The sequence below is a fragment of the Chlorocebus sabaeus genome, chromosome 1 (assembly GCF_047675955.1).
Source record: "Chlorocebus sabaeus isolate Y175 chromosome 1, mChlSab1.0.hap1, whole genome shotgun sequence".
Classification (NCBI taxonomy): domain Eukaryota; kingdom Metazoa; phylum Chordata; class Mammalia; order Primates; family Cercopithecidae; genus Chlorocebus; species Chlorocebus sabaeus.
Window position 1 is genome coordinate 9,131,018 of NC_132904.1, and position 27,037 is coordinate 9,158,054.

Consider the following 27,037-nt stretch of genomic DNA (forward strand, 5'->3'; position numbering starts at 1 on the left):
GAGGCGGAGGTTGCAGTGAGTCCAGCCTGGGTGACAAGAGCAAAACTCCATCTCAAAAAAAAACAAAAAACAAAAAAATAGAGCAGAGTTGAGTAGCTACCATAGAGACTGCATGGTCCTCCAAACCTAAAATATTTACTATTTTACAGAAAAAGTTTGCTGACCTCTGAATCAATGGGATGTCTAGAAACCATTTAAAATACTTGATTTCAGCCTATGAAACTATAATCTTAAGAACATGAAAAAGGGTATAGATTGAGGCCTACTCAAAGAAGTCTATAAACGTTTTTAAAAGTTGGAGAATAGTGTTAAGAAAAATCATCCAGGCAGGTCGTGGTGGCTCACGTGTGTAATGCCAGCATTTTGGGAGGCCAGGGTGGGCATATCACCTGAGGTCGGGAGTTCGAGACCAGCCTCACCACCATAGAGAAACCCCGTCTCTACTAAAAACACAAAATTAGCTGGGCTTGGTGGCACATGCCTATAGTCCCAGCTACTTGGGAGGCTGAGGCAGGAGAATTGCTTGAACCCGGGAGGCCGAGGTTGCTATGAGCTGAGATGGCGCCATTGCACTCCAGCCTGGGCAACAAGAGCGAAGCTCCGTCTTAAAAAAAAAAAAAAAAATTAGCTGGGCATGGTGGCACATGCCTATAATCCCAGCTACTCAGGAGGCTGAGGCAGGAGAATCACTTGAACCTGGGAGGCGGAGGTTGCAGTGAGCTGAGATCCCGCCACTGCACTCCAGTCCGGGCGATAGAGTGAGACTCTGTCTCAAAAATAAAATAGAATTAGGAGCTAGGAACTTTTATGCATAAAAGTTCATTTGTATTCAAATAAGGACTGAGGCACAAACAATTGTTTCAACAGTGGGACCACAGCTGGGCCTTGGGGCATCACCCCTTTCATGTGGTTAGGATGGGGCTCTGAAGAACTATTGTGCTTGTCTGGAGACTGGCCAGCAAGCACAGGCGGCGGGTGCAGGCTCTAAGCCCACTGCTGGGAGGCAGCCTGTGGGTCTTGGGCTGACCTGGGACCTAACTTTTGGGGCAAACAGTTGGGCAGGAGGCAGTGGGGTGGCTGAGTTCAACATCAAGTCCTGTACTCCTCCCTCCTCTTCTCCTGCTTCAATCCCTGGGAGCTGTCATCTCACTCTATACCATTTCTGGCTGTTTTTCTGGCATATTTTGTTGACGCCCTTGGAGTGCTCACCTTTGTTTTTTTTCTTTTCCTTTCTTTTTTTCTGTGTCACCCAGATTGGAGTACAGTGGCATGATCATAGTTCACTGCAGCCTGGGACTCCTGGGCTCCAGCAATCCTCCCATCTCAGCCTCCTGAGTAGCTGGGACTAAAGACACGCACGAGCACACTCAGCAATTTTTTTTTTTAAGAGATGGGGTCTTGCTGGACAGGAGTGGTGGCTCACGCCTGGTAGGCCAAGGCGGGCAGATCACCTGAGGCTGGGAGTTCGAGATCAGCCTGACCAACATGGAGAAACCCTGTTTCTACTAAAAATACAAAATTAGCTGGGCTTGGTGGTGCATGCCTGTAATCCCAGCTACTCGGGAGGCTGAGACAGGAGAATCGCTTGAATCCAGGAGGCAGAGGTTGCAGGGAGCTAAGATCGCGCCATTGCCCTCCAGCCTGGGCAACGAGAGTGAAACTCTGTCTCAAAAAAAAAAAAAAGAGAGAGAGATGGGGTCTTGCTGTCTCCCAAGCTGGTCTTGAACTCCTGGCCCGAGGCAATCCTCCCACCTGGGCCTCTGAAAGTGCTGGGGTTGCAGGTGTGAGCTACCACACCCAGCCTAGCTCTTATCTCTTACATGCATGGAGGAAATGTTTTCCTTCTGGCTTGCATCTGACCCTGCTCACTCAGCACAGCCTCAGGTAGTATCAGATCTTAGTTTCAGTACTGACTCCCTCCCTTACTGGCTATGACAACTTGAGGAAGACCATCCTTTCTGCCTCAGACTCAAGTGTCAAATAGGATTTATGCCACCAGCCCCAGCTGTCTCATGGGACTCTTGGACTGATGGAGGTGAAAATGCTCCAAGCACCTGAAGGTGGCAGAGAGGAAAGCTGACCAGCATTGGGTCCTGTAAGAACATCTGGGGAGAGAATGGTAAAGCCAGGTGCCCTCTGGGCCACACTGGGAAGGGCACAGGGAAGATCCCGGGACAGCTCTGAAGAATCTGTTGATATCTTTCCTTCTCGTAATTCCTTTCCACCAGAGGGTAGAGCAAATACTTGAAACCTGGGATTCACCCCAGGCCTCCCCTCACCTGGGAATGCCTTCCAGCTATGCAGGTGGGTCCTAATCTCTCATCTGCCTAAGACTAGCTGTGAATCTAGACCACACCCGTCAACTTTTCTGAGCCCGTTCTTCATCTGTAGACTGTGTTCACGCTGCCTCCGTTGTGGGAAAATTGAGATGTGCACAAAAGTGTCTAGAGTGAGTATGGGACAACTAGGGCTGCTGCCCCTTCGCCATTGCTATGGGCCCCCACTGATCTCACAATTCAGAGCACCCCTACCACCTGTGAGGCAGTCCTGTGTTGGCTGGAATCAGCCTGTGTTCTAGAATCTTGTCCCCTCCACTGTCCTCCTGGTTCTAGAATCCCACTGCTATTCCATACCAGGCACTCTAGAACCAGAGACTGCTGCTTTTCCTGGGCAGGGCCTGCTTGCTCCAGCTCTCAAGTCTGACTTGCATCTACGCTGTGGGCAAGATGCGGCTGCGAGACCGCATCGCCACATTCTTCTTCCCAAAAGGCATGATGCTCACCACGGCTGCACTGATGCTCTTCTTCTTACACCTGGGCATCTTCATCAACGACGTGCACAACTTCTGCATCACCCACCACTACGAACACATGAGCTTTCACTACACGGTCGTCCTGATGGTAGGCTCGGGGCAGGGACACAAGGGCTGGCTGCGGGAGGCCCAGGGGGCTGATGGAAACCCCACTGTTGTGTCAGGGGGCCACTCTCCCACTAGATGGGCCTACAGTTCTCCCAGGTGATCAGCATCTGCTGGGCCGCCATGGGGTCACTCTATGCTGAGATGACAGAAAACAAGTACATCCGCTGCTCTGCCCTGACCATCCTGAGTGAGTGGCGGGAGGGGGAGGGTACAAGGGGGAGCGGGGAGCTTTGGAACCCTGAGATATGGCAAGGAGTAGCCAGGGAAGGGTACTGGGGATCACGGGGGGCTCTCTCCTCCACCCAGTGCTCAACGGAGCCATGTTCTTCAACCGCCTGTCCTTGGAGTTTCTGGCCATCGAGTACCGGGAGGAGAACCACTGAGGCCTGGGGAGTCGGAACAGGGCTGAGGAGGCTGAACGAAAAGGCTGCCTCGGGTGTTTTAATAAAGTTGTTGTTTATTTCCACCTGCCAGCTCCTTCATGGGGCAAGGGGTGGGAGGCTGGAGACCCGGGAGGAAAGCAAGCCAAGACAAATCCTTGACCCGCAGGGACTCCAGGCCCGGCCTACAACCACTCTGGTGGACTCAGCTTTGGGTCCAGGGTCTTAGTGTCTTAGGCTTGACAGAGAGGGGCAGTGAAGAGGTGCCCCCAGCCTCCCCATTACCCCGCCTCTCCTCCACAGGACCCAAGTCCTAGGCTGGCCTAGCCACAAGCAAGGGGGCTCAGGAGGGGCCCACGCGGATGTGAGGGTTCATGAGAGGGTCCAGGTTGGGGTCGCTGTCCGCTGCAGCCCGGCCTAGGCGAGACATGAGGGCAAGGAGGGCCAGAAAGCCCAGCAGTCCCAGGAGTAGCAGCAGCCCTGCCCGCTGGAGCAGAGTCAGCGGTCGCTTCCGAGACCCGGCCCGGCTCCTGGGGGGATGAGGGGAAAATCAGGTCAGGCCCCAGTCCCTGGTGGCCCCCACGGCCTAGAGAGAAGCCCCGGTCACCACCCATTCCTGAACCTCCATCTCCTCGTCTGTGCCTCAGAGATGATCACTCCTGCACTTGCCACCATAGGGCCTTATTGTGCAGCTCAGACCAGCTGAGGCACACGACTGTGTTCTGGAAACTACAACGTGTCAGGCGTCGGGGAGAGTTACAAAGATTAGGGGGTGTCAGTTCAGGAAGGGGCCTCAAAGAGCCTGAGTCCAAACCTCCTGTGTAGGAGGCACTGAGACAGCCCCAGAGAGAAGCAAACCACAGCTTCTGCTGCACAGCCAAGGCCTCTGCACAGCCCCAGCACCAGGTACTGTCACTCCCCAGAACAAGCCCCTTTGGTCATGAAACTGTCCCTCCCAGGGCCTCTGGTTCCCACTCCCTCTCTACCCCTTCCCGGCATTCTGCCCGCCTGACCCTGTGTACCTTAGCAGCTGGGCCAGCCAACCCAAGGCAGGCCGGCGTCGGTACTTGTCATCGTCACAGTCTCCATGGAGGCCTGGTGTCCGGTCATCATCCCGCGTATCATACACCTTCCTAGGGGCTACAGGGTGGAGCCACTAGCACCAATAGACTCAGGAAAACTGGCCGCTTTGGGAGGGCTAGGGGGATCACCTGCCCTCCTCAGTCTAACAGAGTATCTCAGAATCGTGCGGAGGTAATGGCTGTGCCTGGATTGAGGACAGGTTCCTCCAGGTGGGTCTCTCTCTGGATCCTCAAGATCCCCGTACACAAACCACTCCACCACCCTCTTTCTATCCTTCCGCGGCCTGGGTCACTCCCAGGCTCACCATGAGTCAAGGGCTCAGGATTGCCCATGTGGATCACTGTGTGCTGCTCGGGCCGGCCTGGGGAAGCCGGGGGCCGGGGGGCCTGGCTGTAGAAGGCTGGGGCAGCAGAGGCACTGTCTACCTCCTCTGGTCCAGGGGTACTGCTGGCTGTGGGCGGAAAGAGAGCCATCAGCAGAAGTAGTGGGTAGAGCTCAGGGGTAGAGCATGTGACTGTAGACCAAGGGAGCTGTCAGCAGAGCAGGGAGGCTAAAGCCCAGACAGTCGGTGGAAGCCACCACTTACCATTAAAGCTAGACCAGTCAGAGAAGTCAGATGTGTTGAGAGGCTCGGGCTCTGGGCTCACCACCTCATCGATCTGGAGGAAGGAATCTGGGTCACCAGGCTGCTTAGTACTGTCCCCACCCATCTGGCTCAGGTGGGGCCCAGGGCAGATGGATGGTCAGACAGACAGAGGGACTCTCACCAGAGGGAGGCCCAGTCCTGCCCGGGCCCAGTTGACCGTGGCCAGCTTCTCTCTCAGTGCGGAGGCCACAGGGCCAGCCAGGTTGGTTGGGGGGAAGATGGGGCCATTGCAGCTGGGGCACTGGTAGCCGGCAGGTGCCGTGTTTCGGGGTAGCTGGGCAGCACGTTCATTGAGGCAGGCCCAGTGAAAGAGATCTTAGGACCCATGAGACAGGGGAGAAGAGACATGAGGAAGAAGACACTTAGGGCTCCTAGCCTAGCAATAGCCCCCAAACCATTGCAGGACATATGGACACACGTGTGTGCCAGAGCCTTCTCCTCCCCGTCCTGTTCCCTAAAACATCAGTCTTCTTGGCTATCACCATCTAAGTCCAGGCAGTGCTACCAAGCTGTCCAGCTCACAGGGGTAAGTTTGGGTGGGAAGAAATGCCACCTCTCCTTTCAGTGAGTCCTCTCTGGGCCTGCACTCATCATACTCTTTGGGCTAATGGCTAATAATGAACAGTTTCAGAAAAGGTTCCTTGATATACACACAGGCACACATATGCATGTACACATCCCTGGGCACACATGTACATGTGCTTATAAGCACGTAATCAAACACAAGTAGCATTCACTATATCTACACTATGGGCACAGGAGCCTTCACACATACACATCTATACACTCACAGGTTTGCTAACACTCAGGCACATTCAACCATGCATTCTCTTGTAATCCCACAACACACCTGTGTTCACATGTTTACGTACATACATTTACCCATTCATTCACCCCCAAGTACTAATCAACACACTAACACTCATTTAAACACACAGTGTACATTAAGTGCCTGCAAGTACACACACGCACTCATAAGGAGAAACACATATGGAGCTGCCTCTTGCATGAGCTCCTTCAAAAACTGGAGCTAAGGCTCTTACTCCAGATTCAGGTCAAAGTCATGACACATATGTCTGCTGACTTCTTTTAGCTAACTTTAACGTGGGAAACTCACTTCCTCTCTGTTTAGACTTGGAATCAGTGGTGGATCCTGAATATCTGAAAGCGACATGCCGGTCTGGCTAGCTGATAGTCACGGCCACCAGCATACACATAAGCTTGACTGGCTCTCGCTCAAACCTCCAGATTGGCAGGGCTGAATTTTTAGGAAAGAGGAACTAGGAGCTTTAATTTTTAGGAAAGACAGTGAGGCCTAGAAAGGAAGAATAACTTGCCTGAACTTACAGAGCAGGTAAGGAACTTTAATATGACTAGAATCTGGGTTCTGAGACTTGGGGGACTCACTGTCCTGCTGCTTGAGGAGGGCCTGGAAACCAGTCACCAAGCTGGCCCCTGAGGATGGCCTGATCCCCCCGAGGTGCCAAGGCCTCACCATAGCAGACAAGGCGGGTCGTCTCTCGGCTGGCCAGGGGTATGTTGCACAGGCGGCAATTGGGGTTGTAGTCGCTATCTTGGAGCCATTGCAGGTAGGACTGGACGATGCACTGGAGTGGGAGAGAGATGTCACAACTGGTGCTGGGGCTGCTCGGCCTATCACCCCAAGGTCTGACGGTCTCTTTTTCTCTAGTCACAGAGGAGACTCATCCTTTTGTTTGTTCAATCAATATTTATTGAGCACATACTGTGCGCCAGACTCTCTCTTGGGGGCGGGGATATATCAGTGAACAAAATAAACCAAGTCCTTGCCCTTGTGGGGCTTACATTCTAGCGCGGGGTCCCTCATGGATTTGGAGGAAGCCAATACCGCCTTGCCCACCCAGTGCCCCGCTCAGTCGCTCCCCTGAAGGCCCCACCTTGGCGTGATTGGCTACCAGGCAGTGCTCGCAGACGTTGACCCGGTGTTCGAAGCAGAACAGGTTGGTCACCTTTCTCTTGGGGCACTTACAAAGCCCCATGATCGATCCTGGGAAAGGGGCCTGAGTTGGTAGGAAGCCAGGTTCTGGTGGCCACCACTACGCTCTCACCAGCCCAGTTTCCACTCTTAACTCCCCCAGACACTCTCTTATTCGCCCCGACCCAAGATTTCTGCCCACTGTTCCTCCTTATGCGGGGAAACACCCCCTGCATAAATCCCACCTCCGGCGACCCCTCAATCCTTCTGGATCCCGCCCCTGGCCAGGCCCCTCCATCAGCGACTCCCCGATACCACCGGCCCCGCCCCCAAGGCCTCTCCTGAGCCCCACCCCCTCCAAGCCCCGCCCCTTCTCTACAGACCCCAGTCTCTGTGTTTACTGATCGGCCGCTGCACCGGTTCCGAAGGGCGGCAGCGATGCTTCGAGGCGAGGAAGGGCAGGGACCACGCTCTCCAAGCTTCTTGCTCCGCTCCCTTCAGCCCCGGCCGCCCCGATTATCCCTCCGCTGCCACGTCTCTTCCGGGTGCGGCGCGCCCTGATGACGCCATCGCACCCCTGGGCCACGCCTCCGCTGACGCTAGGCGTGAATACCGGTGGAAAAGAGTGGGGGCCCGAGCGCCGCGGACCTCTCTCCCTACGTCACTTCCGCTTCCTTCTCCGCAGGGCGGGTAATTCGAAAGTCTTTTGCAGCGAGTGGCCTTCCCCGTTGGCGCGCGCCCGGGGCGGCGGCGCTGGAGGAGCTCAAGACCGAGCTTAGTTATGTCTGGGAGGCGAACGCGGTCTGGAGGAGCCGCTCAGCGCTCCGGTGAGCGGAGGGCGCGTGGGAGACGTGAGGTCGAGCCGTTTGGGGGACGCAGTCCTGTGAAAGATTGCCCTTCTCTCCCGCTGCTGCCTCCAGTGGGGCGCCCTTAGACGGGCTTGTTTGGGAATTTTCTCGCTGTCTCTAGAACCTGTTCTCTGGACTCTAAGGTCTAGAGTCCTCCTCTACCACTTAACTTTTTTCTCTTTCCAGGGCCAAGGGCCCCATCTCCTACTAAGCCTCTGCGGAGGTCCCAGCGGAAATCAGGCTCTGAACTCCCGAGCATCCTCCCTGAAATCTGGCCGAAGGTGAGCCCCAGGTTTCTCACTTCCTCCCCTTGTGGCCCCTCACCTAATGTTGAGCTCACGTTCATCCCTCTTCTCCAGACACCCAGTGCGGCTGCAATCAGAAAGCCCATCGTTTTAAAGAGGATCGTGGCCCATGCTGTAGAGGTAAAAGCTAAGGAGGGTGTTGTGGGTGAGTAGGCGGGCAAAACTGGGGGCTAGCTATGAGATAATTGGTATTGTACCCCGCAGGTCCCAGCTGTCCAGTCACCTCGCAGGAGCCCTAGGGTGAGTTCACTTTCATCTACTTAATTAAGTAGAATCTGGGTCACTCTAGAGGTGGACAGCATACATTGGCTGCTCACATCTGCCCAGGGAGCTGTTTTGCAGTACTACAGAAACAGTTTGACTTTGGGCACCTGCATGCATTGCCAGTCTTGAGTACTCCCTGAAGACTTAATACACTTAACTTTTTATGCCTTGTGTATTTCTACCATTTTCCTGGAACTTCATGTAAAAACTGAGCGATGTCTTAACTCCACATACTGCCTTTCTAATCCATTTTGCCTTTAGCTTTCATTTATGGGTGTTCTAAGATAAGTCATGTGTATGACATTTTTACAGTTTTAGCACAAGCTATTATCAAAGGATGTTTCATTAATAGACAATCTGAAGACACAATGAATGAGAAATGTGAACTCCTTTGAAGAGCTGATAGGGCTTAGAGTCAACTAGGGAGAAAGACAAATGACCAGTGATGGCAGCGTTTTGTACTGGGACTGCAATAAGGAATACTAGATGCTATGATGGTGGCTAACCCAGACCATGTGGCTCAGGGAATGTTTCATGGAAGAAGAAACATTTAAACTGAGTCTTTAAAGACAAGTAGAGGTGGGTGCAGTGGCTCACACCTGTAATCCTAACACTTTGGGAGGCCGAGACGGGCAGATCACTTGGGTCAAGAGTTTAAGACTAGCCTGGCCAACATGATAGTAGAGTAGCCTGTCTCTACTAAAAATACAAAAATTAGCCAGGCATAGTGGCACATGCCTGTAGTCCCAGCTACTTAGGAGGCTGAGGCAGGAGAATCGCTTGAACCCAGGAGGCGGAAGTTACAGTGGGCCAAGATCGCACCCCTGCACTCTAGCCTGGGCGACAAAACGAGACCCCATCTCAAAAAAAAAAAAATTGGAGGGTTCCAGGCCAAAGAAGAAGCCATGTTTTCAGAGGCCGAGCAGAGCCCGATGAGGCACAAAAGCCACACTCATGACTTGGGCTTCATTCTTGGGTCTGTGGGCAGCCTTTGGAGAGTTCTGGGTAAGGTAGTGACTGAGTCAAGTTTGAATGTTTTAAGAAAGACCCTTCTGGGAGCTGTGGGGAGAATGGTTTGGAGAAGCGCTACCTTGGGGCTCCAAGACCAGTGGAATGACGTGAAGTCCAGGAATTCTGAAGCATGAAGCCAAGGGCGTGAGCTAAAGCCAGGATGATACACAGTACTGGGTTCAGAGGGCATCCCTCCCCAGAGGGCTTCCCTGATCACCCTTATCCTATTGCTGGCACATTTCTCTATGTAATTCTGTTAGGCCTTACCAGTTCTTTTTTTTTTTTTTTTTGAGATGGAGTCTTGCTCTGTAGCCCGGGCTGGACTGCAGTGGCCGGATCTCAGCTCACTGCAAGCTCCGCCTCCCGGGTTTATGCCATTCTCCTGCCTCAGCCTCCGGAGTAGCTGGGACTACAGGCGCCCGCAACCTCGCCCGGCTAGTTTTTTTTTTTTTGTATTTTTAGTAGAGACGGGGTTTCACCATGTTAGCCAGGATGGTCTCGATCTCCTGACCTCGTGATCCGCCCGTCTCGGCCTCCCAAAGTGCTGGGATTACAGGCTTGAGCCACCGCGCCCGGCCCAAGGCCTTACCAGTTCTAAAGACAAGGTCTTGCTCTGCCACCCAGGCTGGAGCACAGTGGTGAGATTTTGACTCACTGTAGATCCTCCTCAGCCTCTCAAGTAGCTGGGACTACAGTCGCACACCACCATGCCTGGCTAATTTTTTTATGTTTTCTCTAATTTTTTTTGTAGAGATGAGGGTTCACTATGTTGCCCAGGCTGGTCTTGAACTCCTGGACTTAAGTGATCCTCCCACCTTGGCCTCCTAAAGTGTTGGGATTATAGGCATGAGCCACTGTGCCTGATCCTTACCAGTTCTTATAGTGTATTTTCTTGCATGTTTGATGTCTTTCTCTCCTCTCTAAGAACATAGGCACCTTGAGGGTAGGGACTTCTGCCTTTCCTAGTGGCCACTCATTCTTGTTGACTGACTGAGATTCACGGTACATCAAACAGGATAAAGTTGCCAGGACCTGAGTGACTGCTTGGCTACAGAGGATGAGGAAGTGGTAGTGGTGACCACCAATTTATTCAGCTTCCCTGTTTTTTGTTTTTTTGAGACGGAGTCTCACTCTGTCGCCCAGGCTGGAGTGTAGTGGCGCAATCTTGGCTCACTGCAAGCTCTGCCTCCCGGGTTCATGCCATTCTCCTGCCTCAGCCTCCCAAGTAGCTGGGACTATAGGTGCCCGCCACCAGGCCCAGCTAATTTTTTTGTATTTTTAGTGGAGACGGGGTTTCATCATGTTAGCCAGGATGGTCTCGATCTCCTGACCTCGTGATCCGCCCGCCTCGGCCTCCCAAAGTGCTGGAATTACAGGTGTGAGCCACCGTGCCCGGCCTTTTTTGAGTTGGAGTCTTGCACTGTCACCCAGGCTGGAGCACAGTGGCGCAATCTCGGCTCACTACAACCTCCGCCTCCCACGTTCAGTTGATTCTCCTGCCTTAGCCTCCCAAGTAGCTGGGATTACAGGCACCTGCCACCACGCCTAGCTAATTTTTTTGTATTTTCAGTAGAGACAGTTTCACTATGTTGGCCAGACTTCTCTCGAACTTCTGACCTCAGGTGATCCACCCACCTCAGCTTCCCAAAGTGCTGGGATTATATGCATGAGCCACCATGTCTGGCCACCCGTTACCTCTTGAACTTCATCTTCAGTTTCTTCCTCTTTCCTTCACTTCAGCTACGCTGGCCTCTTGTTCTTTGACCCTGACTAGTACGCTGTGGCCTCAGGGTTTTTGCACCTTCTGTTCCCACTGCCTAGAACACTTGGCCACGAGTCACTCCCACACCTCCTTCAAGTTGTAGCAAGAATGTCACCTCAGTGAGGCCTGTATTGACCTTTATCTCTTTGCAATTCTAACCTGCCCCAAGCACTCTGTCCTGTTCTGTGTTTTCCTGTAGTGCTTGATACTGCTCACATCATACTGAATTTTCTTATCTGTTTTTCCCTTAGAATGGGGCAGGGGTTTTCTCTGTTTTATTCCCTGCTGTATTCCCAGTTCCTGGCACAGAACAGGTGACTGATAAATACTTATGGACTGAGTGGACATTTTAGGACAATCCTCATCAGCTGTGTGGCAGATGGACCACAGAAGGCAAGGGCGGAAATGTGGAGAGAAATCAGAAGGTCACTGGGACCAGCCTGGGCAACATAGGGAGATCCCTCTGTTCTACAAAGAAACAAAAAAAATCAGCCAGAGTGGCACATGCCTGTAGTCCCAGCTACTCAGAGGCTTAGGTAGAAGGATTGCATGAGCCCTGGAGGCTGAGGCTGCAGTGAGCCATGATCATGCCACTGCACTCCAGCCTGGGCAACAGAGTTAAGACCCTATATCCGGAAACAAAACAAACAAAAAAAGGTTGCTCAGCTGGTCTAGAAGACACCTAATGAGGGCTTGAGTTGGTCAGAGGGGAGGCTGGATGCTGGGCACATTTTGGAAGCAAGCGACAGCATCAGCAGATGGGGGCAAGTCCACTCGTGTCACAAAAGCAGACTCCTCGGAAGCAATGGTGGGTTGTTTTCTTCTCCCCTCGTCTCTTTCAGGGTCTGATTTGTCTCTTCCTTAAAAAAGTGTGTGTCCTGTGGGTCTTTCTTTCCACGCTGAATCTTCTCAGGCTTTTCTGGAAGTAAGCAGTCCAACTAAGTACTGGGGGCATCCTCTCTTCTGTCCTGGTACAGATTGCCTTTCTCTTGGAGAAAGAAAACGAGCCCCCTGGCAGGGAGCTTACTAAAGAGGACCTTTTCAAGACACACAGCATCCCTGCCACCCCCACCACCACTCCTGTGCCCAACCCTGATGCCGAGTCCAGCTCCACGGAAGGAGAGCTGGACGCCAGAGACTTGGAAATGTCTAAGAAAGTCAGGCGTTCCTACAGCCGGCTGGAGACCCTGGGCTCTGCCTCCACCTCCACCCCAGGCCGCCGGTCCTGCTTTGGCTTCGAGGGGCTGCTGGGGGCAGAAGACTTGTCCGGAGTCTCACCAGTGGTGTGCTCCAAATTCACTGAGGTCCCCAGAGTCTGTGCAAAGCCCTGGGCCCCAGACATGACTCTCCCTGGAATCTCCCCACCACCCGAGAAACAGAAACGTAAGAAGAAGAAGATGCCAGAGATCTTGGTGAGTGAGAGGCAGGGGTTTTTCTCTGCCGTGTGCTCTGGCAGACGTGCACGGCTGGGGCTCTGGCTCTTTTGGGGGATAGGCAGCACCTGCAGGGTGTGGGTGAGATGCTCCAGCCACCATGTTCCCTTCTCACTCACCTGCTCCCCATTTCTCTTCCCTCAGAAAACGGAGCTGGATGAGTGGGCGGCGGCCATGAACGCGGAGTTTGAAGCTGCTGAGCAGTTTGATCTCCTGGTTGAATGAGATGCAGTGGGGGGTGCACCTGGCCAGACTCTCCCTCCTGTCCTGTACATAGCCCCCTCCTTGTGGAGGGGACACTTAGGGTCCCCTCCCCTGGTCTTGTTACCTGTGTGTGTGCTGGTGCTGCGCATGAAGCCTGTCTGCCTTTGAGGGCTTAGGCAGCAGTGGCAGCCATCTTGGTTTTAGGAAATGGGGCCGCCTGGCCCAGCCACTCACTGGTGTCCTGTCTCTTGTCGTCCTGTCCTTCCTATCTCTCCAAAGTACCACAGTCAGTTTCCAGATGGGCCACAGACTGGGGAGGAGAATCACTGGCCCAGCCAGAAGTTAAAGGGCTGAGGCTTGAGGTGAGGGGCACCCTCTGCTCTTGCCAGGAAGGGTGGCTCCTTGGAAATAGGCCCAGGGGTTCTGCCAGCCTCGGCCTTTCCATCCTGAGCTGCCTTCTGTTGGTGGCTTTCTTCCTGAACTCATCTGCCTAAAGAAGTTTTCGGTTCCGTGGGTTTTCCTTCCAATTCTGTAAATAGTCCCAGAGAGAATTCGTGGGCTGAGGGCAATTCTATCTTGGAGGAAGAAGCTGGACATTCAGCCTGTGAAGTCTGAGTTTTGAAGGATGTGGGAAGCCTTAGTTGGGTCTCAGACCATAAGTGTGTACTACACAGAAGCTGTGTTTTCTTTTTTTTTTTTTTTTTTTTTTTTTTGAGACGGAGTCTTGCTCTGTAGCCCGGGCTGGACTGCAGTGGCCGGATCTCAGCTCACTGCAAGCTCCGCCTCCCGGGTTTACGCCATTCTCCTGCCTCAGCCTCCGGAGTAGCTGGGACTACAGGCGCCCGCCACCTCGCCCGGCTAGTTTTTTGTATTTTTAGTAGAGACGGGGTTTCACCGTGTTAGCCAGGATGGTCTCGATCTCCTGACCTCGTGATCCGCCCGTCTCGGCCTCCCAAAGTGCTGGGATTACAGGCTTGAGCCACCGCGCCCGGCTAAGAAGCTGTGTTTTCTAGTTCTGGTCTGCTGTTGAGATGTTTGGTAAATGCCAGGTTGATAGGGCACTGGCTGCTTGGAGCAAAGGGGCCACCAGGTGCTGTGGGTTTCTGTGGCTCACGGCCTCTGGGCTGGTGCCTTGCACAGGGCCCACGCTGGAGTCTTACCACTCTGCTGCAGGGGTGGAAGATGGCCCCTCTTGTCACCCACACCCATTTCTTACAAAATAAGTTACACAGAGTCTACTTGGCCCTAGAAGAAAAAGTTGAAGAGTGCCAGTCTTACTAGCATTTTGCAACTATACCTGTAAAGTCCTCGGAAACTCCTTGTGTACCAGACAGCGGTGGGGGCTGATAGCAGTTTTAGTTTTTGGCCTCCCTATCCTCTCACATGAGAACACTGCCTGGATGCATGTCATGATCTCTGGAGAATTTCCCCATCTTTCTCTTCTTTGAATACTGAGGATTCAATAGTGTGGATTCGAAGGCTGCCCTGCCCCGACTCTCCCACCGCACCCCAGTCCGTTGTACCTTTTGATGTTTATAAGTTCATGGAAGTAGACACTGAGGTGTGCAGAGGAGCTGATGGATAACAGAGAATGCCAGTGAAGATGAGTGCTGGGTCAGGGTACTTGGAAGAAACGTTGCAGGCCAGGCAGGCCCTAATAAAACCCTCTGCCAGGCCTGGGAGTCCCAGGCCATCTGCTCAACACTGTGCTTTGTCAGACTTGCAAGCAAGCCCCCTTGCGGGGGAGGCCTAGGTGTCCTTGAGCTGAACGGCACTAAAGAACTCTTGTCCTCACTGGCTGATGTGGCAGTACTCTTGGGAAATGTCTTAGTTCTGCAGAATCAGGGGTCACCAGATGATGCGGAGTTGAGATCATCACTGCAAACTTCTCTGTTCCTGAGGAACTAAATTTAAGGAAAAAAATGGGATTTTGTTTTATAGTTGGAAAAAAATCCTGATTAAAGATTTTCTGCCTGTCCATGGACTATGTTTCTTTTATTGAGTCAAAGGCAGAGCCGAGGGTAAGGCCAGGCCTCCTGTGGGCTGCATCACTGGGGTTGTCCCTTTGTCCGGGCGCTCCCAGCCCCACTCACCCCCATTTGCCCCATGGTAGATCACTGTCCTGCCCCACTTTTTTTTTTTTTTTTCTTGAGGCAGAGTCTCACTCTGTCGCCTAGGTTGGAGTCCAGTGGCGTGCTCTCAGCTCACTGCAACCTCCACCTCCCGGGTTCAAGCGTTTCTCCTGCCTCAGCCTCCCCAGTAGCTGGGGTTACAGGCGCCTGCCACCAAGCCCAGCTAATTTTAATATTTTTATTAGAGATGGGGTTTCACCATGTTGGCCAGGCTGGTCTCGAACTCTGACCTCAAGTGATTTGGCCTCCCAAAGTGCTGGGATTACAGGCGTGAGCCACCGTGCCTGGCCTGTCCTGCCCTTTGTCTTGTTTATTTCTGTCCAGTCCCTAATCCGATCCTCTTCCAGGAGGAAGAAAGCCGGGTCTGGGGTGAGGGTGCTGAGAGCTCCCCCAGTGCCCACAGGAGATGCCTGGGAAGTAAACATCCTCCCAAGTCCAGCCCTTGTTCCCCATTCCCTTTCAGGCCCCTTTGAAGGAGCCTGAGTTGCTCACTCCATGGTCCAGACTGGACGCTGTGTAGCAGCAGGTGCTGTGGGACCCCTGGGGAGCTGCTCAAAGATGCTGATGCCTGGAAATTCTCCCACTTGGCCTTAGGTAAGGCTAGGACCCTACATGTAGGTGGCACAGACCAGCCTCCCATCCCATCCTCCATACCCGTACTTGCCTCCTAGTCATCCAAACAAATCAAGGCCATTAAGTTTTCCGCAGACTTAATTCACTTTGGCCTCCTTTTCTGACCCAGAGGACACGAGTCCTTTCTTCAAGGCTAACCTTTCCACCTTGGCTTTTGATCCAATTATCTTGTCTCTGAAACCTTCCTCTTTCTGCCAAATCCTAAATGGCTTTTATTTGCTTTGTTGTTAAAAAATGACAACCAGGCTGGGCACAGTGGCTCACACCTGTAATCCTAGCACTTTGGGAAGCCGAGGCAGGAGGATCACTTGAGCTCAGGAGTTCAAGACCAGTCTGGGCTGGCCGGGCGCGGTGGCTCAAACCTGTAATCCCAGCACTTTGGGAGGCGGAGACGGGTGGATCACGAGGTCAGGAGATCGAGACCATCCTGGCTAACACGGTGAAACCCCGTCTCTACTAAATATTACAAAAAACTAGCCGGGCGAGGTGGCGGGTGCCTGTAGTCCCAGCTACTCGGGAGGCTGAGGCAGGAGAATGGCGTGAACCCGGGAGGCGGAGCTTGCCGTGAGCCGAGATCTGGCCACTGCACTCCAGCCTGGGCGACAGAGCAAGACTCCGTCTCAAAAAAAAAAAAAAAAAAAAAAGACCAGTCTGGGCAACATAGGGAGACCCTGACTCTACAAAAAAATGTAAAAAAAAAATGGGTGTGGTGGCGCATATCTGTAGTCCTAGCCACTCAGGAGGCTGAGGTGGGAGGATCACCTGAGCCTGGGAGGTCAGGGCTACAGTGAGCCATGATGACGCCATTGCACTCCAATCTGGGCGACAGAGTATAGACCCTGTCTCAAAAGACAAAAACCACCAAAAGTTGGCCAGCATCTGTTGTTAGCTACCACCATTACTCCCTCCTTTTAAGCTTGAAGGAACGTTCCAAGTTGCTGTTTCCAACTCCAGCTCAGGCTTTGAATTTATTCCCAATGCCCTCATCACTCTCTTTACAGCTCAAAGGTAACCAGTGATGTCCTAATGTCCAGTATTCCAAGCTCAGGACTCTGCCAGCACACCCTCTTTGGGGCTATGGCACTGCCAGCTCCTTTTTCTTGGCTTTTCCTGAAATGTCTGGATACCAGGCCTCAGTCCTGGACCCTCTTTCCCACCTGCCTGCTCTTGCCAGGTAGCCTCAGGTTCTCTGAACTGCCTCCTTGCTCAAGACTTGGCCATCTTTATCTCCAACCTAAAACTGTCCTGAGCTACAAATCAGAATCTAGAACTGCCTTTCAGGAAGTCATCTGAAGCTCTGCTCATCCAGCAGCTTGCTTACTCCTGTGTTCTCTGTGCCATTAGCAGAGCCACCAGCTGACACAGTCACGCAGGCCAGGAACCCAGGACCAGCTCCTTCCTTCACCCCATCTGGCCAGCCCCATCCCCCTCAACATCCCCCCACTCCACAGTCACCAGACAATTGCACTAGCCTCCTATGGGTGCTTCCCTTTGGCTGCTGTGTCTCCACACTGTCTGCACTGCAGCTAGAACATATTTCCTAAAACACACAATACGATCCTGTCTCTTCCCTCCTTAATTTTTTAATTTTGAGATGGAGTTTCACTTTTGTTGCCCAGGCTAGGGTGTGGTGGCACAATCGGCTAACTGCAACCTCCACCTCCTGGGTTCAAGCAATTCTCCTGCCTCAGCCTCCCGAGTAGTTAGGATTACAGATGCCCGCCACCATGCCTGGCTAATTTTTCTATTTTTAGTAGAGACGGGATTTCGTTATGTTGGCCAGGCTAGTCTTGAACTCCTGACCTCAGGTGATCCGCCCAGCTCGGCCTCCCAAAATGCTGGGGTTATAGGTGTGAATCACCATGGCTGGCATGCTGGGACTATTTCTCCTCTCCTTAAAACTCTTTTTTTGGGGGGGGACTGAGTTTCACTCTTGTCACCCAGGCTGGACTGCAATTGCACAATCTCGGCACACCACAGCCTCCGCCTCCCGAGTTCAAGCAATTCTCCTGCCTCAGCCCCTGAGTAGCTGGGATTACAGGCATGTGCCACCACACTCAGCTGATTTGTAGTTTTAGTAGAGACTGGGTTTCTCCATGTTGGTCAGGCTGGTCTTGAAATCCCGACCTCAGGTGATCCACCATCCTCGGCCTCCCAAAGTGCTGGGATTACAGGTGTGAGCCACCATGCCCAGCCAAAACCCCTGCCTTTGTTTGTTTGTTTTGGTTTTTTTTGAGACGGGGTCTGGCTCTGTCGCCCAGGCTGGACTGCAGTATTGTGATCTGGGCTCACTGCAACCTCCACCTCTCAGACTCAAGCCATCCTCCCACCTCAGCCGCCCAAGTAGCTGAGACTACAGGCGTGTGCCACCATGCCTGACCTTTAAAACCTTTTAATACAATTTCACATCTGAGTGTAATAAGACCAGAGAAAGTTGAAAGCAGGGATTGGAATAGATTTGTACACCCATGTTCCTAGCAGCATTATTCAACAATAACCAAATAGCTGGAAACACAAATGTCTACCAGCAGCTGAATGGATAAAGTATGACCTATCGATATAGTGGAATATTATTCAGCCTTAAAAAGAAGGAAATTGGGCCAGGTGCAGTGGCTCACACCTGTAATCCCAGCATTTTGGGAGGCCAAGACTGGCGGATCACTTGAGGTCAGGAGTTCAAGACCAGCTTGGCCAACATGGTGAAACTCCGTCTCTACTAACAGTAGAAAAATTAGCTGGGCCTGGTGGCGGTTGCCTGTAATCCCAGCTACTTGGGTGGCTGAGGCAGGAGAATGGCTTGAACCCAGGAAGTGGAAGTTGTGATGAGCCAATATTGTGCCACTGCTCTCCAGCCAAAACAGAAACCTCTGCTGACTTCCCATGCTCCGTGCTGCGGTAGAATGGATGCTCGCTGGTGGATCCCCGCAACCAGGACCTAAGCTGATCAGATTCCCCACCTTGAGCAATGGGTGTGAGCAGGGATGAAGGCACCGCCTGTCCAGCAGTGTCTGGTGGGGGAAATGTGTGTTTGCTCGTCTGCAGGCCCTCCCCCGTCCTGGTTCTGGCAGTCGGCGCCCTACAGTGCTTGCCCTTTGAAGTCTCTTCTTTCCATGAGTTCTGTGACTCCCCAGCATCCTCCCAATAAACTCCTTTTTGCTCAAATCAGCCAGCATTGTTTCCTGTTTGCACCCCAGAACCCTGGCTGGTCTAGGGGGCTCCTGACACCTTAGCGGGGCTCATGAGGACTCCAGGCCAAGGCTGGTGTCCAGGCTTCAGACCATAGACCCAACGCAGGCTGCGAGTTGCTCGGAGGTCCCTGCCTCTGAACCTTTGCTCTCTGCCTCTTGTGTCTTTTCCCACTCCTGCGTCACCTGGGTAGCCCTGCGTCATTAAGTCTGGCTCACACGCCACCCCTGCTCAGTCTTTCCTCCCCACCTGCCCCACCCGGTGAAAGCAAAGAGCACAGGTTCTGCAATCCAACCCGGTTTGAATCCTGGCTCTGCCAGCTTCTAGCTGTATGACCCCAGGCAAATGATAATAATTAGACTCTGCTGTACCTCAGTTTACTTATCTGTAAAATGAGGACAATAATAATACCTGTGCCACAGTGTTTAAAAATGAGATGGCCGGCTGGGTGCGGTGGCTCACACCTGTAATCCCAGCACTTTGGGAAGCTGAGGTGGGTGGATTGCTTGAGGTCAGGAGTTCAATACCAGCCTGGCCAAGATGATGAAACCCCGTCTCTACTAAAAATACAAAAATTAGCTGGGCGTGGTAGTGGGCACCTGTAATCCAGCTACTCGGGAGGCTGAGGCAGAAGAATCACTTGAACCCCGGGGGCTGGAGGTTGCAGTGAGCCAAGATCGTGCCACTGCACTCCAGCCTGGGTGAAAAAGCAAGACTCCATCTCAAAAAAAAAAAAACAATGAGATAATACAAGTAAAGCACTTAGTGCATGGTGAGTGCTCAATGAACAATTTTCAAGTAGAACTGACCGTTCCCTCCCTTTTTAAGTCCCAGAAATCCCAGAAGTCCACACAAACCTCCATCATAGCACCTTCAAGCTCCATTCTGTCTGCTCTGCACACACGTTTACACAGTAGCTGTGTCAACTCCAGCTCAGGCTGGAGGCAGGGTCCTATTTGTCTCTGTTCTCCCAGTGTCCAGACACGTCATGGAGTAAGTGGGTGTGGTGGTTTCTCACCAGCCTAGGCAGGTGTGCCCCTCCAGTGGGAGCTGGGGACAGGGGCTTCAGAGAGCCTCTGAGTGCCCGGTAGGAGGGGCACAGGTGGAGTCAGGAGTGATGGCGCCTGGCACCCTGCCTCAGGCATGAGCCTCCCACACCAAAATTCTAGTCCCACTAATGTGCATATGAGGTCTGAACCCCTGGCTCACACCTGTCCCTATTTCTTGGAGAATGAACTTCACCCTCCCTCTCCACAGGGCAGTTCCCCACACAGCCTACGGACCCCTGCCTCCTTGCCTAGGTCCTCCTCAGCCCGGTGGCCCACCACCCCTTGAGATGAGGCTTTAGCTCAGGCCTGGTGGTTCTCCCAACATGTGGGCCTAGACCAGGCTGCCTTCCCCTCTCCACAGTGTGGCTGACAGGTTGGCAGGCTCCCTGATAGCCACCTGCTTGGGGATCAGTACACCCCCATCTGTGACTCTTCTCGAGCCCTGGTTTTCTCTTTTGAAAAGTGGGGCCAATTCCATCTCTCTAACGGAGTTGGTCGGGAGGTTGTTTTCAAGGTTGATGTCATATGCAAAGCAACCAGCAGAGTTCCTCATCACTGATGGCTAGTAGCATTTTACACAGCCTGTGATTAAACCTCAAAGGAGGAGATTCATTTTTGTACCCTTTCAGCGTTGAGCAAAGGGCCTTGAACAAAGTTAGGGCTCAATCAATATTTGTGGAGTTGAATACCCATTTCACAGGCTAGGAAGCTGAGCCTGAGTTCCTGCAGCTGCCCCACCTATGAGCAGCAGAGCAGGACTCAAATCCGGGTCCTGAGCTATCTTCTGTCTAAGTCTGAATTAAGCACCTGTCTGTGCTTGGCTGGTGGGACCCTGAGAGGACCCCAGTCCTGTCTGTCTGTCTATCTGCTCATCTTCCTCACGTACCAACTGGTAATCATGGAGCTTTTCATGCCTTCCAGTGTCCTCTGATGGGCACCAACATGTGTCCGTGGTGTTAGAGTTGCTAGATTTAGCAAAAAATACAAGATGCCCACTTAAGCCTGAATCTTAGATAAACAACACAATTTTTTAAGAATAAGCATGACCCTGCCTCAATCCCAGCACTTTGGGAGGCCAACGCAGGCAGATCACGAGGTCAGGAGTTTGAGACCAGCCTGACCAACATGGTGAAACCCCGTCTCTAAGAAAAATACAAAAATTAGCTACTCAGGAGGCTGAGGCAGGAGAATCGCTTGAACCCTGAAGGCAGAGGTTGCAGTGAGCTGAGATTGCGCCACTACAATCCAGCCTGGGCAAGAGAGCGAGACTGTGTCTCAAAAAAAAAAAAAAGATAAGCGTTTCCCAAATCAGAGAAATAATAGTTTTCTAGTACAACTATGTCCCATGCCACATATGGGGTATAAATATGTGGGTTGGAAATCCCAAATCCTGGCCGGGCGCAGTGGCTCACACCTGTAATCCCAGCACTTTGGGAGGCCGAGGTGGGCAGATCATGAGGTCAGGAGGAGGCGGGCAGATCATGAGGTCAGGAGATTGAGACCATCCTGGCTGACATGATGAAACCCCATCTCTACTAAAAAATACAAAAAATTAGCTAGGTGTGGTGGCGGGCACCTGTAGTCCCAGCTACTCAGGAGGCTGAGGCAGAAGAATGGCATGAATCTGGGAGACGGAACTTGCAATGAGCTGAGATTGCACCACTACACTCCAGCCTGAGCGACAGAGCGAGACTCTATCTCAAAAAAAAAGAAAAAAGAAAATCCAAAATCCCAAACTGTGAGCACTGCCCTGACATTCACTGTAGCATTTTGGATTCTGGATTTTCAGATAATGCTAATATTCCCAAATCCTAAGAAATCTGAAATCCAAAACACTTCTAGATAGGCATTTTGGAGAAGAAATTCTCAATCGGACTGGGTGTAGTGGCTTATACCGGTAATCCCAGCACTTTGGGATGCCAAGGCAGGAGGATCGCTTGAGCCCAGGAGTTCGAGACCAGTCTGGGCAACATGGTGAAACCCTATCTCTACAAAAAATACACAAATTAGCGGGGTGTGGTGGCAGGCCTGCAGTTCTAGCTACTCGGGAGGCTGAGGTGGGAGAATCATCTGAGCCTGGGAAGTCGAGGCCGCAGTGAGCCATGAGGATGCCACTGCACTCCAGCCTGGGTGACAGAGTGAGACCCTGTCTCAAAAATAAATAATAAAGTCTCAAAAAAAATTCATCATTTATCTGAGATCCCAATTTAACCTGGCATTCTGTGTTTTATTTGGCAACCCTATGTGGGTACACTGGTACCCAGCTCATACCACTGTAAGATCCTCTTTTGTGGTGTGACAGGGTCTCATGCATACCTTCTCCAGGATTAACACAGTTTAGACACTTGTCACATGCAGCAGTTAGTGGCTTGTCTCTCTTCTTCACTTCCAAGGCCCTTGGCATCCTGCCCCCAGTGTCTGCTCCTTCCACCTATCCTCTGAACTATGCCAAACAGCCCACATAGACAGACACAAAATGATCCCCATGCCTCCTCGTCCCCTGTGGGCTATAGCCCAGGCCCTGCCATGGGCCCTTTGCAGGACCCCATGGCTCTTGCTTACACCATTCCTTCTTCTGCTTTCCCCTGCATCTTTGTTTGAGACCAGGCGGCACATCCTGTGTGCAGTCTTTCTGGAACTCCAAAGCAGAGTGCGTGACTCCTTCCTCTTGCAGCCAGGGCTCTGTACAGACCTCTGTGTGGCTCATCCGCCCGTACTGTCAGCTGCAAACCTGGGGCCTCCCTCATCCTCTGGAACTTCTCCTGGGCAGAACCAGGTTGTGTCCATCTATATGTTCCCAAGGCCTATGCCACAGGCAATGTTTACAGGAGACCAGTAAGCGCATGAGTGAATTGTGTCCTACCACGTGAAGAAGTCTTTGTTTCCTTACCACTTCTTATATTTGGGCCTTTTAGGCCCCTTGCAGCTTTTCTTCATGGTGCAAATCAGCTACTGTGGTCATCCGTGTGAATTACTTTTATTTGGAGTTGTTTCTTTTTTTTTTCTTTTTTTTTTTTTTTTGAGACGGAGTCTCGCTTTGTGGCCCGGGCTGGACTGCAGTGGCCGGATCTCAGCTCACTGCAAGCTCCGCCTCCTGGGTTTACGCCATTCTCCTGCCTCAGCCTCCCGAGTACCTGGGACTACAGGCGCCCGCCACCTCGCCCGGCTAGTTTTTTGTATTTTTAGTAGAGACGGGGTTTCACCGTGTTAGCCAGGATGGTCTCGATCTCCTGACCTCGTGATCCGCCCGTCTCGGCCTCCCAAAGTGCTGGGATTACAGGCTTGAGCCACCGCGCCCGGCCCGGAGTTGTTTCTTTAAGCCGTTTCCGAAGTGAGGTTCTCAGAGGCACGACTCTCCATCATTCTGTGGATCTTGTTATACGCAGCCAGGTTCCCCTGGTGACAGAGTTGCCTATTCTCCAGCAGTCATACCACGCTGGAGCTCAGGGACTTTCCAGGGTTACGGGCCCTCTGCAGAGCTGTCGGTTTATATCACATGCTCAGGAATTGTGTAATTTTAGGCTGCCTAGAAAGGTACAATATAACAGTATAACAGGGGCAGCCACAAGCCCCCTGCCACAAGTCCATGGGGATCTAGAGGGGCAGGTGGACTCAGTGTGAAGAAGGACCTTGTCTGTGGTTACTTGGCCAGTAGATGCACAGGATTCTGAAAAATACCAGGGTGAAAAATAGCCACAATTCTATTAACTTCAGCCTTTTTTTTTTTTTTTTTTTTTTTTTTCCTGAGAGTCTTGCTCTGAAGCCCAGGCTGGAGTGCAGTGATGCAAACACACCTGAGTGTAGCCTCGACCTCCCAGGCTCAAGTGATTCTCCCACCTCAGCCTCCCAAGTAGCTGAGACTACAGGTGCACACCACCATGCCCAGCCAATTTTTAAATTTTTTGTAGAGATGGGTTCTTGCTATGTTGCCCAGGTTGGTCTCCAACTCCTGGGCTCAAGCGATCCTCCTGCCTTGGCCTCTGAAAGTGCTGGGATTACAGGCGTGAGCCACTGCACTCAGCCTCAAAATATTTTTAGCATGTAGTTTGGTAGGACTGACAGATAAAATACAGGACACCTAGTTAAATTTGAGTTTCAAATGAACAGTGAATCGTGTTTTAGTGTAAGTATATCCCAAACATTATGTGAGACAGATACTGAAAAAGTCTCCATTTTCAGCTGAAATTCAGGTTTCACTGGGTAGGCTGTATTGTATTTGCTAAATCTGGCAACTTTCACTTTGAGGGGGGTCTGGCATGCTGGATAAAGCTGGTGATAGACGCTCCCCAGGCTGGAAGCTGCCCCACAAAAAACAGACCAGGCTAGAAAGGGCGTGGGGGGATGGTAGGTGTGGGTGACTAGCAGGCTTCTGTCTCTCTCAGTCTCTTAGGAGCAGACAAAAAGCCCACTCTAAGCTGGCCAACGAGCGAGTGGTGCAGCCTGTTGAGGAGCAGGAACCCAAGGACCCTCAGGCTTCCGAGAAGCGGAACTCGGAGGTGACGGAAACCCCAGCGCCTCCCAAGGCGGCGGGCAGGGAAGGCAGGACAGCTGGAGAAATTCTTCCTGTGTCTGAATGGAGGCCTGAACCCCCGTCGTCACACCCAACCCCCAGCTGTCAGGGCGTCCAGGCCCAGCTCCTGGGTTCAGGGCTGAGGAATGGGTGCAGGGGAGTTCAGCGCTGGAGGGCCTCCTGGACAGGTTCCATTCACACCTCCTACCACGCTTTCTCTACAGGGTGGGGGACACAGAAGATGGGGCCCCTGAAAGGCAGGGAGATGGCAAGGATGGGGGGCGTGGGAGGACCCGGGCTGTTGGGTGAGCAGCCTCGACCCTCTCCAGTCACCTTGGCACCTTCTCTACAAAGCCACCTTGCTCAGAACAACTGGAACCCACCGTCACGTTCCTGTTTACACTCCTGAACACATCTGAGCCCACTGAGCCCAAAGACCCTGAATCGTAAGGCTGCATGAGAGAGAGAGAGAGAGTGTGTGCACGTGCAGGAGCATGCAGGCACGCGCAAAACTGGGGGAGGCGGATGGTGTTTCTCCCCACCCCATACCCAGAAACATTCAAACCTGGGCCAGGACTCAGCCCTGGCCCGTGCAGAGAGGAGGCCCAAAGAGGCCTGCTGGAACCTGGGCCTTTGGCTGGGCACCCCCACACTGCCCACCCACCTCCCTCATCCCCTAGACCCTCTGGCCTGACCTTCACTGCCCACTTGCTCCAGGGACTCGGAGGTCCAGGAGTACCGGTTCCTAGATCAGGAAGACTGGGGCCCCCAGCGGACCTCAAAGGAGATCAGGCAGTTGCAGAATGACTGCATGAGGTGAGCTGGGCGGGCAGATGGGGGCAGATAGGGTGACAGGGCTGCCCCCAACTGAGGCCAGGTCTGGCTTTCAGGTCAGGGCCCACATGCCTGGTGAGCAGGCATTCAGGAACCCCCACCTTTAATTGTCCAAGAACTTGAGGAGCGTTCAGTCTCGGGGAGGGGCTTGTTCCCCAGATGTCGGGCCCTGGAGCTGGGGTCTGCACAATCCCGTGGCCACTCACCCCTCTCGGGTAATGCTGGAGTCAGAGCCCCATCTGTCAGCAGAGGTCCTGAGGTGGGGGCGGGGCATGACAGAGGCGTCCAGGCCATAGACCTGAGTGATCAGCCCTCCCATTCATACCCCTCGGCAGGGCTTGTTCCAGCATTGACCCTGTCACTGGCCTGGAGCCACAGAGAATCCTGTCTTAACCCTGCCTACAGCCCAAAGGAGCGGCTAGCCCTCTACCACCCACCCCTTCCAAGAGGAGCCTGAGAGGGTTTCTAGCTCACCCAGAGGCAGCCTGCCCTGCTCTTGCAAAGGAAGGCAAAAAGCATAATTAGTCTTTCTCTGGGTCCCCTGCTACCAATCACTCAGGGAGAACATTCTCGTCCCACCTGTGGTTTTGCTGGGACAGGAGGACTGGGCTCTTAGTGAAACACTGGTCCCAGGTGGCTATAGGACCAGGTGGTTGATGCAGGAGGTGGGGGGAGGGGTGCTGCCTGGAACAAAAGCCTGGGGGCTGAGGTGGGAGGGGTCTGTTTTTCAACCCTAGGCTTCGGGAGTCACTGAACACCACCCAAGTGCACAACCTGGCCCTGGGGGAGAAGCTGCAAAACCTGGTGAGACCCTGAGCTAGGACCCCCTTTCTTTGTCTTGCCTTCTCCCTGCCTCCCAGCCCAGCTCTCCTAGAGGGGCCTCGGGTTGGCCTGCACAGCAGGCTACCCACCTCGGGCCCTGCAACCCTTTGTCCAGCCCACCTTGTTGTATAAGAGCCTGAAGGAGGGAGCCCAGGCCATCCAGGAGGCGGCCCAGGCCATCCAGGATGAAGTGAAGGCCCTGCAGGAGGAAACCCAGGCCCTGCTGGAGGTGGCTCTGCTCAGGTGTTCGGGCAGCCGTGGCAGCGGGGAGGGAAGAGGCGGTTGCCCCACACTGCTCACTCTAGCTGTCTCTGCCTGCAGTGACCCAAACCCCCGGAAGGCAGGTCTCCTCTTCATGCTGCCTGACCTGCCCCACAGCCACAGAGACCAGAGTCAGGCCTGGCTAGGCCCCAGGTCAGAGGTCGGACACCTCCTCGGGAGGCCACTCCATCAGCCAGCTTCTCCCTAGATCCTGGAAATAAACTTAGAAGCTGAGCTTCAGCTCCGCCAAGTGTCTGTGGGCCCTGGGCTCAGGTGGGGAGCAGGAGGTCACCACGTCCACACTGAGCTCAGCCCCTCAGCCACCCTCTGACATCACCCCCACTCCCTCAGTTCACCCATCCTGGATCTACCCCTCCCTGACATGGCCCTGCCCTCCCCCTGCCCCTTACAGAAGGTTCCAGACCTGGTTGTTGTCAGCCTTGAGATGAGAGCTCAAGGGTGATGTTCCCAAGATAAGCACTGGGGTGGGGCTGGAAAGGGGCCACAGTTCCTCCCCAGATGATCCGGGTACCTGCTGTAACTCCAAAGTGCAGAAGGATACTGGGGTGTCAGTGGGGGAGGGATAGGGGAAAAGCCACTAACCATCTGGTAACCTTGGAAAAGACCCTTCCCCTTCGTAAGTCATGGGGTTGGGGGCAGAGAGAGGTGGTGGCAACTCCCCAAGGGCCTGCATCCTACACGCCTCAGGACTGGAGATACATATCGATTTTTAGTTTCACCCCCAACGCAGGAGCCCTGTGGCCCAGGGCCTCCTGGGAGCCCCCAACCCTCCTCCACCA

The 27,037-nt window shown here is 53.2% G+C and overlaps 3 protein-coding genes across 10 annotated transcripts; 2 read left to right on the forward strand and 1 right to left on the reverse strand.

The window, feature by feature from the left end:
* Positions 1–2,649: 2,649 nt before the first annotated feature.
* Positions 2,650–3,779, forward strand: TMEM262 (transmembrane protein 262). Of its 2 annotated transcripts, none has more exons than XM_007991052.3 (3): positions 2,650–2,900; positions 3,008–3,107; positions 3,227–3,779. In XM_007991052.3, exons 1-3 carry the CDS (start codon positions 2,727–2,729, stop codon positions 3,301–3,303), a joined length of 351 nt encoding a protein of 116 aa, XP_007989243.1. In that variant the 5' UTR covers positions 2,650–2,726; the 3' UTR covers positions 3,304–3,779. The 2 variants fall into 2 exon arrangements, with proteins under 2 accessions (XP_007989243.1, XP_007989399.1); XM_007991208.3 differs by having other exon boundaries at positions 3,008–3,075; positions 3,227–3,370.
* Positions 3,358–7,555, reverse strand: ZFPL1 (zinc finger protein like 1). Of its 4 annotated transcripts, none has more exons than XM_007990590.3 (8): positions 7,367–7,555; positions 6,946–7,055; positions 6,525–6,636; positions 5,151–5,344; positions 4,970–5,042; positions 4,688–4,834; positions 4,323–4,440; positions 3,358–3,830 (listed from the first exon to the last, which is right to left on the reverse strand). In XM_007990590.3, exons 2-8 carry the CDS (start codon positions 7,045–7,047, stop codon positions 3,644–3,646), a joined length of 933 nt encoding a protein of 310 aa, XP_007988781.1. In that variant the 5' UTR covers positions 7,048–7,055; positions 7,367–7,555; the 3' UTR covers positions 3,358–3,643. The 4 variants fall into 4 exon arrangements, with proteins under 4 accessions (XP_007988781.1, XP_007988855.1, XP_007988936.1 ...); XM_007990664.3 differs by having other exon boundaries at positions 6,946–7,068; positions 7,367–7,518; XM_007990745.3 differs by having other exon boundaries at positions 7,385–7,515.
* A 76-nt stretch (positions 7,556–7,631) lies between these two features.
* CDCA5 (cell division cycle associated 5) lies at positions 7,632–26,582 on the forward strand. Of its 4 annotated transcripts, none has more exons than XM_073014813.1 (10): positions 7,632–7,810; positions 8,018–8,112; positions 8,191–8,256; positions 8,341–8,376; positions 24,193–24,306; positions 24,675–24,766; positions 25,038–25,136; positions 25,892–25,958; positions 26,092–26,219; positions 26,298–26,582. In XM_073014813.1, exons 1-10 carry the CDS (start codon positions 7,765–7,767, stop codon positions 26,443–26,445), a joined length of 891 nt encoding a protein of 296 aa, XP_072870914.1. In that variant the 5' UTR covers positions 7,632–7,764; the 3' UTR covers positions 26,446–26,582. The 4 variants fall into 4 exon arrangements, with proteins under 4 accessions (XP_072870914.1, XP_072870921.1, XP_072870916.1 ...); XM_073014820.1 differs by adding an exon at positions 12,151–12,585 and having other exon boundaries at positions 26,092–26,566; XM_073014815.1 differs by having other exon boundaries at positions 26,092–26,205; positions 26,298–26,373.
* Positions 26,583–27,037: the final 455 nt, after the last annotated feature.